Source organism: Oreochromis niloticus, unplaced genomic scaffold, assembly GCF_001858045.2.
Source record: "Oreochromis niloticus isolate F11D_XX unplaced genomic scaffold, O_niloticus_UMD_NMBU tig00001486_pilon, whole genome shotgun sequence".
Classification (NCBI taxonomy): Eukaryota; Metazoa; Chordata; class Actinopteri; order Cichliformes; family Cichlidae; genus Oreochromis; species Oreochromis niloticus.
In genome coordinates, this window is record NW_020327393.1 from 266,260 (window position 1) to 290,382 (window position 24,123).

Sequence of the window (24,123 nt, forward strand, 5' to 3'; positions counted from 1 at the left end):
GTAAACCTTTTACTTGAACCATGAATGCAACAATCTGAGCTCAGCTCAGATCTGAATCTTTCACTGTGTCTATTTTTACTGATGATCGGACAGAGGAATATGACACCCAGTGAAAGACATGCAGTCCAGCCAGGCTTTTCTAACTGTGGCAGGACATTAATCCCAGACTCCAACCACATGTGACTAAAAGTAGTACCATGTGAGTATGAAGGCAGTACATGCTCTTGTGTTTCTCTTCTGACTTTAACTTTGAGAGTCATTTGCAGTTAAGAGCTTTTATACTGAAGGTTAAGACAGGACCTGTGTGAAAGTGAAAGTAAACCTGAGCCAGCTGCAGTGCAGTGATTGCTGTTTGTGGGCTGTCGGCTGGTTGGAGGAGCAGATTTAAAGAGATTATTTCTGTGTTTTTTGCTGCAGGATGAACCTGATTCTGTCACTCCTGATCCTGGTCTTCGGTAAGGAAGCTGCTGTGATCCTCATTGAACACAAACTCAGTGACTCAGCATGTGTGTGTTCATACAACACAAACATGAGTTCCTTTTAACATGGCTCACCTTTAACAGGTGCAGATCCTTTTCAGGTGATCATGTTAACATAAAGGAAAAGACTGAAACAACCAATCAGGTCGGGGATTTGAATCCATCCCAGCCCACACAGACTAACACTGCATGTTATTTACAGCTGCTGACATATCAGGTTTCCTCTCATCACCTTTAACGGTGCTGGGTATCTTGTCCTGAATACTGACTGTGCCATCTTTAAGCTGTGGGTTTATTCACGTATTGATTTTTGATCAATGTGTTTTCCTTTGATGAAAGTTCACATTACACATACACAGAATCTGGGACTGACAGACAAGCCTGAACCATAGTTTTCAAAATGTGCAGCATGGAAACCTCATGTGGAACCACTGAGACCACAGACAGAAGCCCACTAATGAAATAAATAACAGTAACAGACACTCTCACAGGACACAGTGCTGTTCTGCTCCACATCTCTACTTGTAGCTTGTAGCTTGTTTACAGTCTTTTACACAGTAACATGCTTTATGGACGTCATTCTGTTAACTCACTTTCAAACAACAGGATTCATTTATTTCTCAGTTTCACTAGCTTAGCATAGCTATTAGCTTAGCATGGTCTGTGTTCTCCAATAGTTTCACTGTCAGTGTGTAACTGTTAATAAATGCAGCTTTTTACAGCTTTGGAGGCAGGGGCGTATCCAGATGGGGGTCATGTGGTGGCAAATGTGGTAACCTCCCCCAATACATCACATTCGAGCACAGATGATAAAAAGCACAGATGGTTGTTCAGTTCTCTTGAGGAGCTCTGACCTCGCTGCTTTGTTTACCCAGCTGAGTGAAGCCACTATAATACTACTTTAATACTGTAGTTCTAATTGTATTCCTATTAAAGTGGATGTTTTCTTTCCATTGTCACCAAATACTCGCTTGTGTGATATCATCTGATTATTTGGGGTTTCTCTGTCATGTTGTCTTTACAGGTCTTACAGTTTAAACTACCTTGAAGCGCCTGTTGTTGTGAATTGAACGACTCTATTTAGATTCAAGCACGAAGAAAAACTTGTGCACACATTGACTGTAAATCAGTGAGACTTTAAACATTACCTTTAACAATTAAGTCAGTTTAATGTTTTTCTAAAAAGGCTTTTTCTTGGTAAAATGGAATTACATGAAATGTAGGAGTGTTATCTGAGAACCTGTGAAATATGGAAATACTAGATTACGTTTTTTGATGTCTGGCTGCAGTACACGTCAGGACCTCCTGGGGGAGCTGGAGGCCTGAATGCTGTCACATGGGAGCTGCTGCCAGTCCCCTCTGAGGCCTTCCCCAAACCACAGCTCAATCCATGTTTAAGCTGTCTGTCTTTATCTACTAACAATGCTGTCAAACCTAAAATGAGGACGTGGACCAGCTAGTACATTTAATACTGAACTAACGGTGCTATTCCTCTTACACACTGCTGGTTTGCTGTTGCTTTCAGTCTGTGTGTTTAACATCTTCATACACTTAACCGTGTTTGTGATTGGTCAGAAACTTACATTGTGACCACTCATCCTGATTGGCAGTTTTAGGGAGCATGAATCCAGTACCCAATACCCTCAGCTCCAGCTCAACCTCGAAACCTTCTCCCCAGGGCTGGACTGGGACAAAAAATCAGCCCGGGCATTTTGACTAGAGACCGGCCCACCAGGATAGAAAATGTGACGTCATTCAGGGGTAAAACCGCAAAGGATTCTGGGAACTTGAGGCAAGAGGTACTAGCGCACGCAGGCTTTCAATTGAACTCAGTTACACAGCGATAAAAAGAAACACAAAAAATGGCAAGAAGCTGTTGTATTATTAACTGCAATAGCCGGTCGCATGACAGCCACGGGAAGCCGACGGGCAAAGAGATCATTTTTTTATCGGATTACGTCGATGAAAAGAAATTTTTTAAGCCATGTTTCCGAAGTAAGAGCCTGGATAAAGCAAATATAACGTCTCAGAACACTCCAGCTCACATGTTAGTCTGCTCCAAACATTCCCACAAAGGTCAGTGTTTTGTAGTAGTTAATACATATTTTTCTTAACATAATTGGTGATATAGGTTACAAGCAAGTCTGGCGCTGAACAGAAATTGTCGCGCTATGCTCCTTTATTTATTGTGCATAAATAGTCAATTGTCCTGACACAATATTGCGTTTCGCTTCTGTTATTACCATGGTACATTTGTCACACAGTGGAAAATTGTGTTTTTATATTTTGTTTTGAATCAGACTGTGTATTGCTACATAGTGATTTTATTTGCATGTTTTATTGTTATAGTGCTATTGCATGATTGTTTATTGATGTTCTTATTGCATGATTTTATCCCCATACTTATACTGTGTTTTGTGTCGCTGTATAGTATTCTTTTTTATTCCACTGTGGATTGGACAGATAATTGCGTGCACCTGTGAGGTGGGGGCGTGCCCCCGAGGTGACCTATTGGCCGCCAAACGGACTTAAGGGAGATGGTGAGCGCAAAGACGGGAGAGAGACACATGAACAGCGAAGAACAGGAAACCGAACGTGGGGTGCAGACGAGCACATGTATAGAAGGACTGGCCTGCCTGTGAGGCGTCGCGAGACTTCCGGCGATCCAGTTCCGACGGACAGAATAGTAACAGCGGGAGACGATGTGTGAAATCCATAGAAGGCAGAGGGGACGCCTCTGCCTGTATCAGGGCCGGGCTATGAGGGAAGCCGTGTGCGGACGCGGAGAGCGGCTGGACTGCACGGCCATGCGCTGCCAGGTGGGGATGGGAGCCTCCTCCCTGGCCTTCTGCTGGCGAGATTTCCCCATCCCGGAAGAGGGGCCCCCTTCTGTCTCTTTCAGCTAAGGAACATTTGCCCGAGTGTGTGTGGTTGGACATTGGGAATAGAGGACTCTGGGGGGGGGAAGTTCTTATCGTATAAAAAGGACATTCATTTAGCTTTGATTTTTTAATTGTATTTTAATCTCTGCCGGCAGGACTTTTAGCGGGTTGTGAACATTTATTTTTTATTGTATAGTGGGGATTTTAACTCCTACTTGTGATTCTGGCTGTTCTTTTTTCTTCTAAAAAAATAAATGGTGTGTTTAAAGCCGGCCCAGTGTCCGTACTCCGAGCGCTGATTCACTCTCTCCCCTTATGCTTGTATGTATATAGACGTGGTGGCGAAGATTTAGGTCACCAGTTTAGCGGCTACATATTTTTGGCGTTTGTCGACAGGATACAAGTTTGGGAGCAGTGTTCAGTGCCTGGGCTACAGATATAGATGATGGAATGCAAAACCAAGTGTTTAATCAGCTACCCTCGCTGAGGGTTGTAAGGAAGGGGTGTGCAGAAAAGACTTTTTATTGCCACGTGAGGATTCATGAGTAGTGTTCAACCACAGGGATATCAGGAGTTGAGCTTCAAGAGTTGCTGGCTGTGGGATCATGGGTTGCTGCTATGCAGTAGTGCTTAGGAGAAGCACGAAGACCAGGCTATGCCTGGAAGGATCCCAGCAGTGCCCAGCTGAGAGGAACCAATGTTCTGGTAATCCCATACATTAGCTATGCTATGTGGTCACGAAATTGAAGAAAAGCAGGTTACCTGGATGTGGCAATTGGACTGTATAACTCACCTATGCTGCAACTTTTCTAGGATGCATTCAAAGGAACTCCTCGGTAGCAGATTATTGCTGATGTTTTGTGTGTTACGTGTACAGAAGGGACTACCAGAGACACAGTAGCCCGCTAGGTTAAATATTGTCCAGCCACCCTCCTGGACAGAACACCTGAATGTTGTGACAGGGACTGTCACAGGTAAAATATGGGGGGATGTCACACAGTGGAAAATTGTGTTTTTATATTTTGTTTTGAATCAGACTGTGTATTGCTACATAGTGATTTTATTTGCATGTTTTATTGTTATAGTGCTATTGCATGATTGTTTATTGATGTTCTTATTGCATGATTTTATCCCCATACTTATACTGTGTTTTGTGTCGCTGTATAGTATTCTTTTTTATTCCACTGTGGATTGGACAGATAATTGCGTGCACCTGTGAGGTGGGGGCGTGCCCCCGAGGTGACCTATTGGCCGCCAAACGGACTTAAGGGAGATGGTGAGCGCAAAGACGGGAGAGAGACACATGAACAGCGAAGAACAGGAAACCGAACGTGGGGTGCAGACGAGCACATGTATAGAAGGACTGGCCTGCCTGTGAGGCGTCGCGAGACTTCCGGCGATCCAGTTCCGACGGACAGAATAGTAACAGCGGGAGACGATGTGTGAAATCCATAGAAGGCAGAGGGGACGCCTCTGCCTGTATCAGGGCCGGGCTATGAGGGAAGCCGTGTGCGGACGCGGAGAGCGGCTGGACTGCACGGCCATGCGCTGCCAGGTGGGGATGGCAGCCTCCTCCCTGGCCTTCTGCTGGCGAGATTTCCCCATCCCGGAAGAGGGGCCCCCTTCTGTCTCTTTCAGCTAAGGAACATTTGCCCGAGTGTGTGTGGTTGGACATTGGGAATAGAGGACTCTGGGGGGGGGAAGTTCTTATCGTATAAAAAGGACATTCATTTAGCTTTGATTTTTTAATTGTATTTTAATCTCTGCCGGCAGGACTTTTAGCGGGTTGTGAACATTTATTTTTTATTGTATAGTGGGGATTTTAACTCCTACTTGTGATTCTGGCTGTTCTTTTTTCTTCTAAAAAAATAAATGGTGTGTTTAAAGCCGGCCCAGTGTCCGTACTCCGAGCGCTGATTCACTCTCTCCCCTTATGCTTGTATGTATATAGACGTGGTGGCGAAGATTTAGGTCACCAGTTTAGCGGCTACATATTTTTGGCGTTTGTCGACAGGATACAAGTTTGGGAGCAGTGTTCAGTGCCTGGGCTACAGATATAGATGATGGAATGCAAAACCAAGTGTTTAATCAGCTACCCTCGCTGAGGGTTGTAAGGAAGGGGTGTGCAGAAAAGACTTTTTATTGCCACGTGAGGATTCATGAGTAGTGTTCAACCACAGGGATATCAGGAGTTGAGCTTCAAGAGTTGCTGGCTGTGGGATCATGGGTTGCTGCTATGCAGTAGTGCTTAGGAGAAGCACGAAGACCAGGCTATGCCTGGAAGGATCCCAGCAGTGCCCAGCTGAGAGGAACCAATGTTCTGGTAATCCCATACATTAGCTATGCTATGTGGTCACGAAATTGAAGAAAAGCAGGTTACCTGGATGTGGCAATTGGACTGTATAACTCACCTATGCTGCAACTTTTCTAGGATGCATTCAAAGGAACTCCTCGGTAGCAGATTATTGCTGATGTTTTGTGTGTTACGTGTACAGAAGGGACTACCAGAGACACAGTAGCCCGCTAGGTTAAATATTGTCCAGCCACCCTCCTGGACAGAACACCTGAATGTTGTGACAGGGACTGTCACAGGTAAAATATGGGGGGATGTCACACAGTGGAAAATTGTGTTTTTATATTTTGTTTTGAATCAGACTGTGTATTGCTACATAGTGATTTTATTTGCATGTTTTATTGTTATAGTGCTATTGCATGATTGTTTATTGATGTTCTTATTGCATGATTTTATCCCCATACTTATACTGTGTTTTGTGTCGCTGTATAGTATTCTTTTTTATTCCACTGTGGATTGGACAGATAATTGCGTGCACCTGTGAGGTGGGGGCGTGCCCCCGAGGTGACCTATTGGCCGCCAAACGGACTTAAGGGAGATGGTGAGCGCAAAGACGGGAGAGAGACACATGAACAGCGAAGAACAGGAAACCGAACGTGGGGTGCAGACGAGCACATGTATAGAAGGACTGGCCTGCCTGTGAGGCGTCGCGAGACTTCCGGCGATCCAGTTCCGACGGACAGAATAGTAACAGCGGGAGACGATGTGTGAAATCCATAGAAGGCAGAGGGGACGCCTCTGCCTGTATCAGGGCCGGGCTATGAGGGAAGCCGTGTGCGGACGCGGAGAGCGGCTGGACTGCACGGCCATGCGCTGCCAGGTGGGGATGGGAGCCTCCTCCCTGGCCTTCTGCTGGCGAGATTTCCCCATCCCGGAAGAGGGGCCCCCTTCTGTCTCTTTCAGCTAAGGAACATTTGCCCGAGTGTGTGTGGTTGGACATTGGGAATAGAGGACTCTGGGGGGGGGAAGTTCTTATCGTATAAAAAGGACATTCATTTAGCTTTGATTTTTTAATTGTATTTTAATCTCTGCCGGCAGGACTTTTAGCGGGTTGTGAACATTTATTTTTTATTGTATAGTGGGGATTTTAACTCCTACTTGTGATTCTGGCTGTTCTTTTTTCTTCTAAAAAAATAAATGGTGTGTTTAAAGCCGGCCCAGTGTCCGTACTCCGAGCGCTGATTCACTCTCTCCCCTTATGCTTGTATGTATATAGATGTGGTGGCGAAGATTTAGGTCACCAGTTTAGCGGCTACACATTGACAAAACATATACTTTTATTCACAGGATAAAACAGTTGTTTTGTATCAGTAATTGTCCAGTGCGATGACAACATACAATATTATTGTCACTGCTACATTTCTGTAACGCCTACCAGAAATTATTTCCACTACTAATTAATTACCGTTGAGCTCAAAGGTTATATTAATAAACGGTTAACGAATGTGTATTTATGATGAGGATTTGTGAGACTGGTAAACTTACCTTTGTTTGTACGATGGTCTTTCGTTCTACACGGTGCATTTCAAGGTCCTGTACCCATCCGTCGGTAAACTGTACCTGGGCTTGTTGCAGTGACCTGAAGTTACTAAAAACTTCATGAGTGTATGCACTCACTCCAAGAACGTATAATTATAAATCTGAGCGTGGTGAAAGTTGGGCAGCACGCTAACTTTGTCCACTCTGTGTGCTCGTAAGGGTCTGACCCTCTCACTCCTTTGATTTTTTCCTCGTATCTTTTCTTTGCCTTTTCGTCGAGTCTGTCTTTGTACGGACCGGCATTGTTCTCCTTCGTTTTGTACATTCCTTTTTTGTGCGGCAAAGAAAAACCAAGAAGGTATTGGAACCGGAGAATGAACTTTTTGCGGTGCTGCAAATGCTTGCATTTGATGCGGTACTTGGATTGTTTTTGCCTCGTGTTCCCGGCATGCAATGCGCGAAAGTCACGTGATCTGGAAAAACCTTAAATTAAGACCAAGAACACTAGAGGTGAGACATGATCATTAATTAATATTAAAATTAACAAATGACAGATTTAGTGATATTTTCATAAACACCTTTCCTTTTTTGTTTTCCATTTTCTTTAGTTCGTCTAAGATTGCTAACAAGGGGGCGGGTGCATCCGGCCTCCTCGGCTGTAATTGGTCCAGCCCAGAGTCGATCATGACCAATTGGCCAATCCAACACCTTTCATTATATATACCCTTCCTAAAAAAAAAAAAAAAATCCATCGGCCCATAAAAAAAAAAATCGCCAGCGGCCCACCGGGCAAATGCCCGGTATGCCCGATGGCCAGTCCAGCTATGCTTCCCCCCCACAGAGAATTATGACCTTGTTTTCCTGCTTGGCCACGCTACCTAACGATTTACATCCCTGATAAGCAGGAGTCTCACTATCTGTTTAACGTCTCCCCCATGAACTTACAATGGCCTCACTGTGTCAGTGTGTAAGTGTGGTAGAGCGTAAGGCCCATTTTTGATGAACATGTGTGCAGTTAATGTGAAAGTGATATATTACTAAAGTGATATGGTTAAATATATGATTAATACAACAGAAAATAAATCTGCTTCCACAGAACACGATGCCAAAATACAAAAACATCAGCAGTGACTTTAGAGAAGCAACTGTTAGCTGCAACGTTATTTCTACACTTTATTTGTAAAGCACGATTTACTTCTTTAATACTGAGTTACAATATTATAAAAGTAACTAAATACTAGGAAATGTAACTATTGCGTTACTTAAAAAAAGTTTAACCCTCAGGTCTTCAGGGTAGAAATGGCTGTTTGGCTACTTTTGATCTCACCTCTACATTTCATTTTTTATCTTGTTTTGTTTGGTATCATTATTTTCAGCACAACATAAATTTGACATAATGTATTAACACAATTGATCTAAAAGCCGACTGAAAACATAAAGTTATGTTTTTACTGCAACACAAACATGTTTAACGAATCATTTTCATAACTTGAAATGCAAATATAAATTGTGAATTGTAAAACCTATGCACTAGTTTTGCAAACAACAAAGTTATATACAAGTATTTACCTAAAAATGTAGCCAAGACATTTTTTATAACCATTTCAAACTATTTACAGAATAATCAAGTCACTATTCGGCCGTGTGCAGGCAGGAGATTGGACCCAAAATGCAGGACTCGCAACACGGGAATGAAATCAAAAAGGCAGCTTTATTGGTAGACTCAGGGAAATGATACAACTAGTGATGAACTAAACTAGACTGGGAAAATATAACCTAAAACTCCACAGTGAGGCACACAGGGGATCACACAGCATGAGGGGAAAACCGACGTTAACAACGCGACCTGGAACAGAGAGTGATTCTGACATAAACACACAGAAGTTAATCAGGGACGTGGGAACACATGAGGAGCACAGCTGAGGACAATTACACAGAAGACAGGGAGGACACAGAACTGAAAATACTGACCCGAGACGCAGACCTTAAATGTAACACAGGAAGGACACAGAGAGGCAGACAGGAGGGGAGAGAGAGCAGAGGGAGAGCACAGACATAACGGGCTGGGGAAACAAAGAATAAAACACAAAAAGGGGAAACAAGGCACAGGAACTCAGATATACCGAGGGAGACACAGGGGCGCGGGGGGAACTCTAATAAACCATACTGTTCAGAATAACATAGGATACAAGAACTCAAAAATAACACAAAATTATCAAAAATGTATGACAACTCAAAACACTGGGTCAGGAGAGCCAGGACCAAGACAAATCAGGTGTAAGAAGTCACACAACTTATTTGTTACACTCCAAAAACTAGTTTTTGTCCACTTTAAGATAAAAGAGAACATCACAAGCCTGATACCTGCAGACCTGACAGCAGGTGTATCACAGCGTTTACACTGCAGTCTGCCTTTGGTGACTTTTTGGCTGCAGCTGGGACATTCAGCAGTCCCCTCATTGTTCTGACACACAAAACACAACTATCGACTACACTGCACACTAACTACACACTAACTACACACTAAACGTCACAAATCTCTCACATCTCAAAAGCCACTCTCTCTCGCCGCCGTCCCTCGAAAAATGTCCTGTCTTTGTCATGAGTGTGTGAAGGGAGGCAGGAAACTAACCCAGAATGCAGACTCACGGAGGCGGTAACTTAAATTCAAAAACCCTCAGCTTCATTGCTGGCAAAGGGTAAACAGAAATCAAAAAGCAGGAAACCATGAAACGGAACACGTATTAGAAAACTAATGAGGAATGTAGGAGCACACAGGGAACACAGCTGAAATGAATAATGATAATAATGAGATGGGAGAAAAGCAAACACAACATGACAGACACAGACGGAGACTATCAAAGAAAAACAGGAAGTACACAGAGACAGACTGGAGAGGGAGAGAGAGAACATGAGGAGCACGAAGGAGAGAGGCAGACATGACAGGCTGGGGAAACAAGATGACGCAAGAACTCAAACAACTCTATCAACACAGACACATAAGGAGGCACAAGGGGAAATCCAATAAACTAAACAACATAGGAAACATAGAATAAATAATAAACTAACAGAATACAAAAACACAAAAAAACTAACAGGACCATGACACTCTTCCTAAAAAACCAAATGCCATGTTGCCATATCATTTTTGATTGGTCGACATGGTAGATTTTTCCACCAATAGGAAATGGGTCTTTTTTTTGTTTTCGCAAGCAGAGAATGCTTTCGAGTGCTTTCCTTAGAAAACAGTGTTTCTACCGTTTCTTCCTTCAGTAAATGTAACGATAGTATTCAGGAAAAACATCGCATATATTTTTAACTCTAGTTTTACGTGGCCTACCAACACAATTACAAAATTGGTATACAGGTTGAAGTCCACACTTTTAACACTTGGGTGTTAACTTGGGTTGGTATAACATGTTGTTGCTATGTCATCTTAAATTGGTCATGTGATAGGTTTACTCTTCTTCAGCCAATCAGCAGCATTGGTGCGATTGTTTCGCCACCCCTAGCTCCTGGTAAGCAGAAGACAGCTTCAACCATCTGAGCGTTGAAAAATTGTGAAGCGATTGCATTTGTTAGTAATGGTAACGGCTGTCATGGTACTGGGTCGTGTGACCCAGTGTTTGAGTTTTTATGTATCTTTTGTATTGATTTGTGCTCTAGTTTAGCTCATCTAGTTAATTTCTAGGATGCTGTTTGGTTTCTTAGTTCTTTTTGTCATCTCCCCCTGTACTAAGTCTCTCTGGTCCGTGCGTCTACCTGTCATGTTTGATGTCTGTGTGGTCCTTGTTGTCAAGTTTGTGTCATGTCTATGTCTCCATGTTTCCGGTTTTATTTTGAAAGAGTCGGGTTTTCTTCGTTCATTGTGTTTAGTTTCACTTCCCCTGTCCAGTCATTAGGTTCCTGTGTGTCAGCTGTTCTCCCTCATGTGTTTCCACTTCCCCTGATCATCCCTGTAGGTATTTAGGTTACGTTCACACTGCAGACGAAAGCGTGTCAAATCCGACTTTTTTGACCCTATGCGATATCCAATCATGTTATGACAGTGTGAACAGCACAAATTCAATATTTTCAAATCCGACCTGGGTTACTTTCATATGTGGTATTAAATCCGATACATATCTGATGTTTTAGAAAGCGACTGCTGTGTGAATCGTTATGTCGCATTAAATCCGTCTTTAAGTCACTGACACAAGACTGACACCAATTACCAGCGCCGGAGAAGGCCATTGTTAAAGCACAGACTCTCTTTTTCTCAGTGTCCTTCTTCCTCTAATTAATTGTGTCGGTTACGACTGTGCAGAAATTAATTGACTGCTGCAACAACACCTACTAGCTCTGTAGCCGCCATTTTTACTTCCGTAAACAGACCGCGTTGTGTGTGACATCTTCTTTTGTGCATGCGGGCTGCTTTTAAGGCCGTGAACCGTTCACACTAGAGCGTGATTGCTGTCACATTTTACTTGTAGTGTGAACAAGCAGACAGAAAAATTGGATTCGATGAAAAAATCAGAATTGAGCATTAAGACCTGTAGTGTGAACGTAGCCTTAGTCTCTGTGTTTCATTCAGTCTGTTGTGTCATCTGTGCATCTTCCTCCCATGTTACGTCAGGTTTCAGGACTCTGTGCTGGTCATGGTCATAGTTGTTTCAGTCATCGTCATCATAGTCATCATAGTCATCATAGTCATCATAGTCACCTAGTCTTAGCTTTCCTAGTTGTCTTAGTTAAGTCTCAGTTTCAAGTTCTCTGTTTTCCCAGTTCAGCTTCTAGTTTTGCCTCTGTGCTTTCTGCTTTGTTTGTCGCCTTTCATCTAACTAAAATAAAGGCTCGCTTTTCGTTTCAAGTTCAGCGCTGTCTCCTCGTCTGTGTCCACACCTGGGTCCTCCACACACTGTCTACACAGTCTGCCACTGCTAACCGTGACAACGGCGTTTTAATGATAGAAATGGTAATAAGTTAGATTAGTAGTTACTGGAGAAAAGGAACAGCGTAAATAACGCTGTTACTTTGAACACCGTTATTCCCATCACTGGTAACAACCTTTGTAAAAGTGAAATGTTGGTTTTCCTGCTGAGCTGATGCTGATCCTGGACATATGTGCCTTTCCAGCATGCAGAGGATGAAAACTATTAACTATTAACAATATAACTATCAAGTATCAGGAGAAATAAAAGAGGACACACAGCAGCATTAATATTAAGGACTTTAAACCCAGAACAGTCGTAAACTGGCATCACTTGGCTTTGAAACTTTACTCGGACTTAATTTGTGCTTAATGAAAATAACATAATATTTTATGATTATTGTAACTGTACTCAACATGATCCATATGACCTTAGCTGTGGTTCACCCTCCATCTACATGTTTTACATGAGTGCTCTGTGGCTGACTGATATGACTCAGCTAAAACTCACTAACACAGACCTCATTATTGGTCCTCCTGTCACCCCAGCATGTTTTGGCTGGTGGGGTTAAATTACTCAGTATATTTACTCATGTGATGAACTGAAGTACTATTCTGATGTATAGTACTTAGTATAGTCTGTCTACATTCTACTTTTACTCCACTGTTGGGAGCTTAACATTGTATGTTACACTCCATCACTTTATTTGACAGCTTTAGTTATTGATTATTTTAAGATCAGACTTAAGCTACCCTGCAGTATTGATAGTAATTCAAATGAGCTTACAAACAGTGACTGGCACTTTAGATGGAAGATTGGTATTGTAAAGTAATTTTCTTAATCAGTAGTTATTAAAGTCCGACTGATATATTTGTATTTATTTATAATTTATAATTATTAATTTTAAATAAAAGTTAAATTTAAAAAATAAACTAGTGATGGGAGAAACACAACTTTAACCTCATTATGAGTGTTGATGTTGTATAGTTTGTTCAGCAGTCAGATTTTTTTGTTCTCAACGAGCCGGTGATCGGAGCACAGCTGGGCAGAGCGTAAAGGAATAAACCAATAAACCGATTCAGATAACTAATGTCAGGGAAATGTTTTATTGATTTGTTTTCTTAACCTGTTTCCTTTTCCAGCAGAAAGAAGGTTTTATGAGCTTTGTCTGGGTCTTCCTGACTGCTCATCCAACCAGATTTACCAGTTGACCTGTCAGGCTTTGCTAGCTTAGCTTTTTTTGTTTTAAAACACCTGTCACTAAAAACACCTGAATTCAAAGATTAAGAGGCGTGGCCTGATATTTTCCTCCACATAATGTGTGTATCCCTGTTTTTGTTCATTGTCAGTGTATCTGTTCATGCATCCTTGTTGCTCCATGGATTTCTGTAAGCAGCCTGATGAAAGGTCCACTGCCTGCAACAGTTCTGCTGGGTGCCTCTTCATCTCCATTCCCAAAGAAGACCACTCCTCCATCACTGACAGCCATCTACCTGGCTTCCAGAGAGGTTCCGCCTCCTTTGCCCGTGACCTCCAGCTCAACTCCCAGAGGACTCCGTCTCCACTGCTAGTCCCCTGTACTGCATTGCTCCTTGACTCCTACTCCTTACTCTCATCAACCTTCTCCTGGGCCTCCTAAATCCCCCTGCCCGCACTGCTGACTGTGTGCTACAGCTCTGAGTGGCCTTGGCTTCACTGCTGCTTACAGACTCGGCAGTCTGCCATTTCTCCTTAACTGCCCCCCAACTCTGTTTGGTCTCTGGCCAACTCCCTGAAATCTACCTCTTACTGAACCCACCTTCTGGATGAGCTCCTGAATTATTTCCACTTGTCATGGTCCTTCGTATTCACCCACTACTTCATGTTTCACAGGGCAGACCAGTCTTCTCAGTCTCCACTGTTTGATTCTTCTTCTCTAAATCTATTCTCCTCTCTTTTGCAGTGTACTGACACTCCTGGTTGCCCTTCCTCCTTGCCCTGAACCTAAGCTTACTAATAAATTTAGTTTTTTCTGTCATTTTTATATGTTTTTGTGCCAGGTTCTAGTCATAGTTTCTGGTTTATATCACAGATCTCTAAAATCTTAGTTCATAGTATTGTTCTTTTTGCAATTTCCTGTTTTTGTGCAATAAAATCCTGCAAAGCATGCTTAACTGTGCTCCCGTGTGAGTTCCACTCCTGAGTCTGTTTTGTGTGGCCTCGGCCATGACACCACTGCCCTATGAGTTTTATTTTTTTGTATTTTCAGTTAAATTCAAATTTATTTGTACAGCACCAGATCACAACACCAGGATTCCCCAGTAAATGTTTGTGTTGTTTGGACTTCTGAATGAAACCTAATGAACTGGTCAGTTCTTTCATTTATACTTTTTTTTTCTCTTTAATTTGGTTTTAGTCACTGTCAGATCTAAACGTAAATATTTTAAGATCACAAAAAATTTTACTCCATCCAAAGTCATTTCCACTTGGTCTGAATCCAGAACAAATGCTAATAAACGGCCGCTTCTTTTTTATTTGCTTATAATTCTATTTGATAAAATTGATAAAATTGTTTTGGGGGACAAAACAAAAACCTTTAGACCACATGAGGACATCGCTGCACGGCATCTTGTGTAGTTCATTTGACATGTTTTTGTTCTGAATAAGGCTGTGGTCCAATGTTCAGGGTCAGTAAGCTCTGAAATTAATAATCAGGTCTTCGTCTTCTTTGCCACACTGGTTCACCATCAGAGTAGTCTTGAGAGATTGAAAAGTGTTTATGAGCTATTCAGGTCACCTGAGACAAGGTGTGAGTGGAGACTGAAACACCTGAGAGGGGATCTCAGAAATGCATGAAATGCATGTAGGTGGCTGATAGTAGAAATTTTAATCCATAAAAATCTTAATTTCACAGTACTCGATATAGTTATAGATCCAGAGGGCAGATTCTTAATCATTAAACTATCTATACTTGATAAAAAGCTATGTATTGTAAGTATTATGGTCCAAATGTTGATGATCCCTCATTCTTTCACGGTTTTTTCAGTGCACTCTCTGAACACTTAGATGGCACACTTGTTCTTGGAGGCGGCCTCAACCTGGGACTAAATGAAGAAATGGATAGGCTCAATACAGCAGGAACTCAGCGTAATTGGCAGTCCACAAATATAATCAAACAGTATATGAGCGACTTTGGTCTTTGCGATGCATGGCGCTCCCTTCACCCCACCAGTAAGGAATATACTTTTTTCTCACATGTTCATCACTCCTACTCTCGTCTGGATTATTTTTTGGTCAGCAGCTCACTGCTGAGTGACATTTCAGACACTGAGATTCACCCTATAGCTGTCAGCGATCATGCTCCTGTATCTTTAACACTAATGCACAAGAATAATACTAAACCAAGTAAAAACTGGAGATTTAATACATCACTGCTTAAAGATGAAGACTTTATTAAATATTTTTAAAAAGAGTGGACTTCATATTTAGACTTTAATGACACTCCCGGAACATCAGCTTCTGTTCTATGGGAAGCAGGGAAAGCTGTGATGAGATGTAAAATAATTTCTTTCTCATCACATAAAAAGAAAAAAGAAAACAAAAATATTCAGGAATTAGAAAAAAACATCAAATCCCTAGAAGAAGCCAACGTGTCACACCAAGATCAGGAAACATTGAACAAAATACGCAAAAGAAAACTAGAATTAAATGAGATAACTGATAAAAAAAACCCAAAAATGTTTTGTAAGACTACGGTTACAAAATTATGAACATGGTAACAAATCCGGTCAATTTCTAGCAAACCAGCTAAAAATAAATAAAGAAAAAACAACTATATGTGCTGTTCAAGATTCATCTGGGAACACAATATATGACCCGAAACAAATAAACAACATTTTCAGGGATTTCTATAAATCGTTGTATTCACCACAAATAAACCCATCTAAAAAGGAAATTGATCAGTTTTTGGACAACATAACTCTTCCAAAATTATTAGACACTCAAGCAATGGCACTGGATTCGCCACTGACATTAGGTGAACTCCAGGAAGCCCTGATAAGTATGCCCAATAATAAGGCTCCAGGTCCAGATGGCTTTCCTGCAGAATTCTACAAAGAATTCTGGACGATTCTAGCACCAGTTTTTTACAGAACGTTGTTGGAAATCAAAGAAAAGGGCAGACTTCCATCAAATATGAATTCTGCAAACATTAATCTCCTGCTAAAACCAGGCAAAGACCCTGTATATCCCTCAAGCTATCGTCCAATATCCCTTATAAATGTAGACCTCAAAATTATCTGCAAAGCTCTCTCGAAGAGACTAGAGAAAATAACCCCCCTCTTAATTCATCCTGACCAAACTGGTTTCATAAAAGGTAGGCACTCATCAACAAATACACGTAGATTACTTAATTTAACAGACCACTCATGCAGTAAAAACTACAATATTTTCTTTAGATGCAGAAACTGTTACTGTTACACACAGTTTTCTATAAGTGACCCCCCTTCTAAACCCTCTACGAGGTGCCATAAAACTAAGCACTGTGTTTACATGCTTGTGTGTGTGCGAGCACGTGAGTGCCTGCATGTGCGCGTTCCTGTGTGTAAGTGCATGTGTATATATGTGTATGTACTCTGCGTACGTGACTACCTGGGGGTCATAAAAGTCCATCTCCCTTCCAGACCAAGTTATTCAGTACAAAAGTTGAGACCCCCACCCAGGTATCCCCTGGGGAATTTCCACTCAGCATTAATTTCTCTTTGTCTTACGTTCACAGTTTAAGGGAGGGTCTCCTAAGATCTACTCCTAAGTTTATGACACAGTCAGGCCTTTATTACATCCAGGGCAGTGTCAGTGTCTCCACAATAATTCTACATCCTACCTAACACACTTCTATACTCTAAAATAAGCTAAACATTCCTTCAAGACCTACCATTTATCAGCTCAAATATCCAACGACATGAATGCTTCAAAAGCATCAGCATCAGCTCTTCTCTGACAGCATGGTGGGAGTTTCTAAAAATGACAGAGTCCTCATTAATCCCATGCAAACGTACACCTATCTGGAACAACCCTGACATATTACAAAACAATAATATGATTAACTTTCCAGATTGGAGTGGTAAAGGAATCAAATACTTAGAACATATATTAGAAGAATTTAATAACAGAATTTATTCCATTTGACAGACTAGTTACACAATATGGGATCAACAAGAAAAGATTTTTAGAATATCAACAAATTAAATCCATAGTAAAAAAGAAATTTAAACCGGGTCAAGTTGAACTACAAACACCACCAAGTGTGGTACAATTTCTTACTCTTAAAACCCCCAAATTACTTTCCAAAAACTACAAACTACACCCTTTTTGGCTCCTACCTCAAAGCACATTGTGCGCTGTCGATCTTACGTGCTGCACAATAATGTTTAATGTTTAGTATTTACCATTGTATTCCCATAGATCATCGTGATGTTGTTTATTATATTGCTTTTTTTGTTCTTCTGCTTGTTTTCTCTTTTTTCTTTCTCAACAGGTGATCCAGGTGATTGATATATGTATTTTTTGTCTGCTTATTTTCTTGGTTTGGTTTTTTGCCCTTTATCCCCGTTCCTCTTCCCCACTGTTTTTCTTTACCTCTTTCTTTCTCCCCTTTCTTTCCCCCAGTCAAGTCTGTCCCGTATTTAGCAAGTGAAAATAAAATAAAATAAACAACAAAAGGTGAATCAAATAGACCAATACGGCAAGGCTGGGATGGTCCATTTGGTAAAGTAAATCCGTTGGGCATCTTTCTTCGCCTTTAGACAATAATTCTGATGGCAAAACGGGACAGGCAAAAAAACAAAAAAAAAAAAAAAAAAAGGTGGCTGATAGTTGGTGTCATAAGCCCCGCCCTCTGTTCAAAGCTGGTCATTCACAGTGGACACAGGTGGTCTCCTTTCCTCCCCTCTCAAGCCGTCTGTCTTCTTGGTCCAACATGTGAACAATGGGTGTCCTCAAAAGTGTGACCTTTGACCTTTAGGTGCTGGTATACAACTGAGTCTTGTCCTGTCCAGGCGGCTCTTCTATATTGTGTCATTTATTTGTAAAGTGTCTGATAGTCATGGCGGTACGAGCTCTCCTCGCTGCACTGCTAGTGTTTGGGAGTTTTGACCTTGACAGCCAGTTTTTGTTTGAGGATGTTGTTGGTGTGAAATGGACTGGGATGTTACGCTTGGAGAAAATTCTTTTGACAAAACTTGTCTTTTGTGTGTCTTCTTGGTCGGTGTCTGATCTTCTTTCTGCAGCATCTTTGCTGATTTTATGAAGGTTCAGAATAATTAAATGTTTTAAGAGCTTTCTTTACATGTGGTTGGTGGGAGTCAAAGAGTAGGTACTGGTCTGTGTGTGGGGGCTTTCAGTAAACTTCATTGTTGAGGTTTCTTCCTTCTCAGTGAAGTTGATGTTTTTTTGACTGAGTTGATGTGTTTGGTGAAGGCCTCCACTTCTTGGGTTCATCTACATACCTGAACCAGTGGCTAGGTGTCCTCCCTCTGAGGGAGCCCAGAGCCTTTTTCACTTCCTCCAAAAGTTGGCTGCTCTGGGTGACATAGAGGAGCCTATGGCACATCTGTGACTGCTTCACAACCCTGTTGGATGGAGAACCTAAAGAAATCCACTTTGTTCTTTTCAACTTCTCAAGACTACCATGACTGAGAACCTACACAGCAGCAGACTACTTCTAGTCTCTCACATTGGGTGGTCCATCTGAGAATCCAGCTTTTAGATTGAGTTTAAAGACACAGACTCGGTCTTAACATTTGTTGTCTCACATTAAATTTAGCTGTTCATTTGCTGGCTGTAAAAATGGGGAATTTCCTTTCTGCAGATAAAATTGTTGTTGTTTTTTTTCTTTTATTGTGTGTCATCAGTTTCCCAGCTTGCCTTGGCTTTGGTAGTGGAGGTGAATGAGGGAGAAGGGTCTGTCCCATTGCCCTGTCAGTACTCAGGATTTATACCTGAGGACAATCCCATGGTGCTGTGGACTCGTGATGATCTGGATCCAAAATCTGTCCACATACGACGAGAAGGAGGAGACGATCTTAGAGGACAAAACCAGCTTTACAGCGGACGCACATCAATGAGGTCTGATGCGCTCGACTCTTCAGACTTCAGCCTCACTCTGAGAAAACCAACAAAGACTGACAGCGGTAACTACACCTGCTCCATCAGTAATGAGAGACAAGAACTGAGACTGAGAAACATACAGCTGCAGGTCAAAGGTCAGCAACAAACTCCTCTTTAACTACAAAATGATCAGTATTGTCGATAAAGGTCGGAGGCCAGACTGATTGGTAGAATAAGAACCTCCAGGAAACAGAAAAGCAAACAAAATGTTGAGGCTTATTTTCAAATATTTTACACACTGTGGACACTCGACAGTAAACATGAAGCTCACTAAACCTTTTTGGGGCTCACATGAAACAACACCAGAATAATTTAGATGCTGAGTGGAAAGCGAGTGATCACCAGTTCTTAATACCTGGTTACATCACCATGGTAACCTACTGTACTGTATATTTATATTAACCCTTGTTAAATATCCCAATTCTTTAATCTTTGGGCCGAAGGAAGAACAACACTCGGTGTATAAATGCTCAATCAACAATCTCTTTATTCCATACAATTCTCATTATTCCATACAAACACTTTTGCGCAATACATCCAGATGGGAGATGTGCTGAAGAGGGTCACAGCAGATCTCGAGGTGCCTGACCATTTCTCACATTCTTGTAGCTTCAGCTCCCCTCCAAAGTCATAAAACCTAAACACCCACAATCTTTCTTTTCTCAGTGAGCCGAAGTTATGACCTTGGCTTGCAGTATGTTCTGTTCTTTTCTAATCAGACAAATAAAGCCATGATTCTTTAAAAACAGTATTTCTTATAATGCAGCAGCATCATGCATCATAAAACAATATCATTCATTCATCATAAATCAGCAGTCTAATGTAATAAATCAGCAGTCTAATAAATGTAATAGTTATCACCTTCTTCTAAGTCAGGAGAATAATGCAAACTAAAACTAATTAATAATTTTCCCAATCTTTAATGTGTATAATGTTAATGTATAATGTGGCATAAGATAATATAATAATCTCACACCCCTCAGTTTAGTTATTCAAAACAAAAGAGCCAACAAATATTGTTATACTTTATCTCTGCTGGTAGGACAGAATCAAACGTAAGAAACATGTATGTCATCACTATGATTTCCATCATTTTAATGCTGTCCTGCATCCTGAGTCTGTGACTCAGTGGTTTTGGTTATTAATATTTGGTTATTATTTTCTTATATTTAAGGTTAATTGTGGGTTTTAGGGTTGGGTTTTGGTTGTATTTTGAGCTCCTGTTCTGTGTCTCTGTGCCTGCCCTGGTCCCATGCCTCTGTGTTTCCCCTGAGTCTGTAAGTTCAGTTTGTGTGTTTCTAGTTTTACTTTGAAGGTTTGTACCTCCTGTCTCATCATGTTAATTAGGCCCAGCAGTGCTCCCCTCGTGTGTCTCATTTCCTTGTTGCTGCCTTTTGTATTTAAGCCCTGTGCTCCCCGTGCTTAGTGTCACGTCGTCAGTGTCTCATCCCTGGAGCTGTGGGGTTTTCCCTGTGTTTCCTCGTGTCTCAGTTTATCATGCCCCAGGATAGTTTTGTATATTTGTATATGGTTTTGTAGATTTTGGAGAAGCTCGTGGCTCTGCAATATGGATAACATCTTGAACAAGAACAACGGGAATTGAGAGACCTGGTGACCCATGACGGACATTAGACCTACTGTAAAATTGGATGCAGTTTGTTCGCACTAACCAAAACAACTACCATCTTCATCTCATGCGGCCCCCCTGGCGCCAGCTGGATGCTCAAGGCAACGGGAATAACAATTCTCCCTTAGATAACAAGACTGTGTTGTGACTTTCTCCCTCCTCATTCAAGGCCACCCGCGTCGACCGAAGATTGTTGACTTTTGCCTAACTGGGTGAGGGGACACTTTCTCTCAGCTGAACACAGAACACGCACAGATACACATGTACACTGACACAGACCTACACTGACTGCCCCACCCCCTCCAAACGCCTTCGAAGCGTATTTCCCACGCGTAGGACTAATAACGGTTATCTTATCTTATCTTATTGTTTTCCCTGCCAGCAATAAAGCTGAGGATTTTGAGTTACCTTTTGTGTTTGAGTGTGCGTTTGGGTCCTCTACTGCCTGCCTGCACTTAGCCAATTCCATGACAACTGCTGCTGCTTCTACAGTATTATTATATCATGTTTTACTGTCCTCTCAGACCAGCAGGTGGAGGTGGGGGTGGAGGAAGGCTCAGAGTCCGTCCTACTGCCCTGCAAAACAAAACCTGACCTGCCTGAGGACACAAAAGTGGAGTGGACTCGCTCTGACCAAGAGCTCATGATGGTCCGTGTGTATTCAAACAGAAGCGACCTCCTTAAAAAACAAGAAAACCTTTACAAAGATTGAACAAAGATGAACAAAGACCTGCTGAGAACTGGAGACCTCAGTCTGACCCTGAAATACCCCACAGACTGGGACACAGGAGGATACATCTGCACCATCTACAGGGACGAAGATATCCTGAGACAGAAAGTCGTGCTGCAGGTCAAAGGTCAGCAACAATACGTCTGATACGTCTGACATCACTAAGATGAAAATTAATTTTAACATTTCAGAATCAATTTTATTATCGTTAATGAAAACTAACGAAATAACGAAAACTAGAAGTGAAAAAACATTTTCGTTAACGGAAATAAAAATAAAAGCGAAAAAAGGAAAACGAACTAAACCTGTAATGAGTGTTCACAAAACTAACTAAAATTAACTGAATTTATAACAAAAATATGTTTAGTTTTCGTTGATGTGTGTGTGTCATACAATAGTCAACGGTAAAAAAGAAGTTTAGTTTCCAGGTTTTTTTCTTGCTGTGTCTCATTATGCCAGCAGGTGGCAGCACGTTAGTCGAGTCGTCTGTGTCGCTGCTCCGTCCACACGCAGAATCATGTCAGGAAAAGTCTGGAGAAAGCGCCAGCTTCCAATTTGGGATTACTTTGAATATGACTCTGTTTTGGATAAAGCAAGTGTCTTGTAGCGGAACGAGACAAATTATGAGGGACATTTCTAAAGGGAAAAAAATCCCACAAACCTTAAAGTGCACTTGAAAAGCTCACACAAGAAGGCTAACCTAGCTTACCTTGAGAAGGTAAGGGAGCACGCCCAACCCTCATCCCCAGAAACAGAAGCTAACCCCAGGGAAGGCAGCGTGATGCATCCCGAGACAACAGGACTGGGATATCTACATAACTGTGTGAGTCAATTGCCGTTACACCCGGTGCTGCAAGAGTTAATAGTCTCATTGGGGCCAAGATATACATTTTATAGTTGCCTGGTATCAATGGTTGTTCATCTGCCTTTATTTATTTATTTAAAGAACCCATAGGTGGCAACGTGAGTTGTCTGTCTCTGCGTGTCAGCCCTGCGACAGACAGGCGACCTGTCCAGGGTGCAGGGTATGGTAGCTGGAATAGCAACATACCCAAGGATAAGCAGAAGAGAATGACTGATATGATGAAACTGGGATTTTGTTACACTTAATTATTGCAAACACAACTAAAACTATAACTGAAACTAATCAAAACTAAACTGAAACTAAGGATTTTCAAAAAAATAAAAACTAAACTAAACTAGCAAACAATTGGTAAAAACTAATTAAAACTAATATAAAATTGAAAATCTGAAGTCAAAACGAAATAAAAATAAAAACTAATGAAAATTGCAAAACTATTAAAACCCTGTTCAGAATAACCATGGTGGCTCTTTGATTGAAATGTGGGCCTGTTCATTTAATCCATTATTTTCATTCAGTCAAAGCTCCAAGGCCATGCTGTTCTTTGTGTTTCTTTACAGAACGGTTTCCATCCTGGACTATAGTTCTCCTTGTTCTCCTGGTTGTCCTTGTTCTTCTTGTGGTTTCTGGAGGTCTTTTATTTCATTTCCGGCACTATTTCATGTCAGGTGAGTGTCTCCTACTACACTACCCATAATGCCGATGGTTAGCAGGTGTCCTCTGGTGGCTCCTTGACTGTGGCTCACACAAACTTGTTCCAGAAGCTGAAAGAGTTGCTGTTTGAGAGTTACAAACAGCTGATACAGAGAGCTGAAGAGAAACTTCCAGGTTTGTTCCAGAAGTCAGAAAACTTCCTTCAGACTCAGTCATTGATCAGTGAAACAGCTCCACAACATGACTTTACTAAACAGTGTGTGTGCTTCACTGTATTGATCTGACACAGAGGCTGCATGTGGACAAGCTGTTCTTCTTCTGTGGTGGTAAACAGCAGGCTGACATGGAAACATGTGCTGACAGTAAATGTTGCAGCAGCTTCAGTAAATGTTCCTCCTTGAGTTGTGCTCAGTCATGTGGTGGAGAGCTTCAGATGTTCAGAGCAGACACATGAGATCTTCATGGTTTCTGTGCTGATGTGTGTGAGACATGGCCGACTGTGGAGGCTCAGTCTGTCTGTTCTTCTGCTCTTCATCCAACATGTCTGCAGCACTTTACAGGACGCTGCAGACTAGTTACCAAAGAACGAGTCAGGAACACATCAGGAACAAACTGAGACACAATCTGTGTCCCAATCCAGCGACCGCACGCTTCGTAGTACCGCGCACATCACGGACTACGTGGGGCGGGTACTACGAAGTGCAGAAGTGAGAGGCTTGTGAAATGGGATGGTCTGGTCTTCGTCACGCTGCTCAGGTTGCCTAGCAACCATTATTCTAACCGCAAGAAACGTTTCATACAGCTTTGTTTTACAGAAATGAAGGAGAAAAAAATGTTTTGTTGGTCATTCATTTTTGTCATGACATCACTTTGATTAGTTGAGTATCTGAGGCTGAGACCACGGGACTGTAAAACATGATAGTTGGGCTTCATTTCTGTACTGAACAGTCATTTTAAGATTAGTTAGTAAATAATAATTAGCTAATGTTTTTCATGAGACT

At 41.7% G+C, this 24,123-nt stretch overlaps 1 protein-coding gene across 1 annotated transcript; it reads left to right on the top strand.

The window, feature by feature from the left end:
- Positions 1-212: 212 nt before the first annotated feature.
- Positions 213-21,712, top strand: LOC102077578 (V-set domain-containing T-cell activation inhibitor 1-like). The gene is made up of 4 exons (XM_005464054.4): positions 213-455; positions 13,453-13,611; positions 18,994-19,344; positions 21,401-21,712. The coding sequence occupies exons 1-4, from the start codon at positions 419-421 to the stop codon at positions 21,586-21,588; spliced, it is 735 nt and encodes a 244-aa protein (XP_005464111.2). The 5' UTR covers positions 213-418; the 3' UTR covers positions 21,589-21,712.
- Positions 21,713-24,123: the final 2,411 nt, after the last annotated feature.

Bases quoted from the DNA above. Each gene is read 5' to 3' on its own strand.
- LOC102077578 (XM_005464054.4), top strand. From the start codon at position 419: ATGAACCTGATTCTGTCACTCCTGATCCTGGTCTTCG. The intron at 456-13,452 runs GTAAGGAAGCTG...GTTCATTGTCAG, and splicing joins ACTCCTGATCCTGGTCTTCG to TGTATCTGTTCATGCATCCT. The intron at 19,345-21,400 runs GTCAGCAACAAA...CTGTCCTCTCAG, and splicing joins CATACAGCTGCAGGTCAAAG to ACCAGCAGGTGGAGGTGGGG.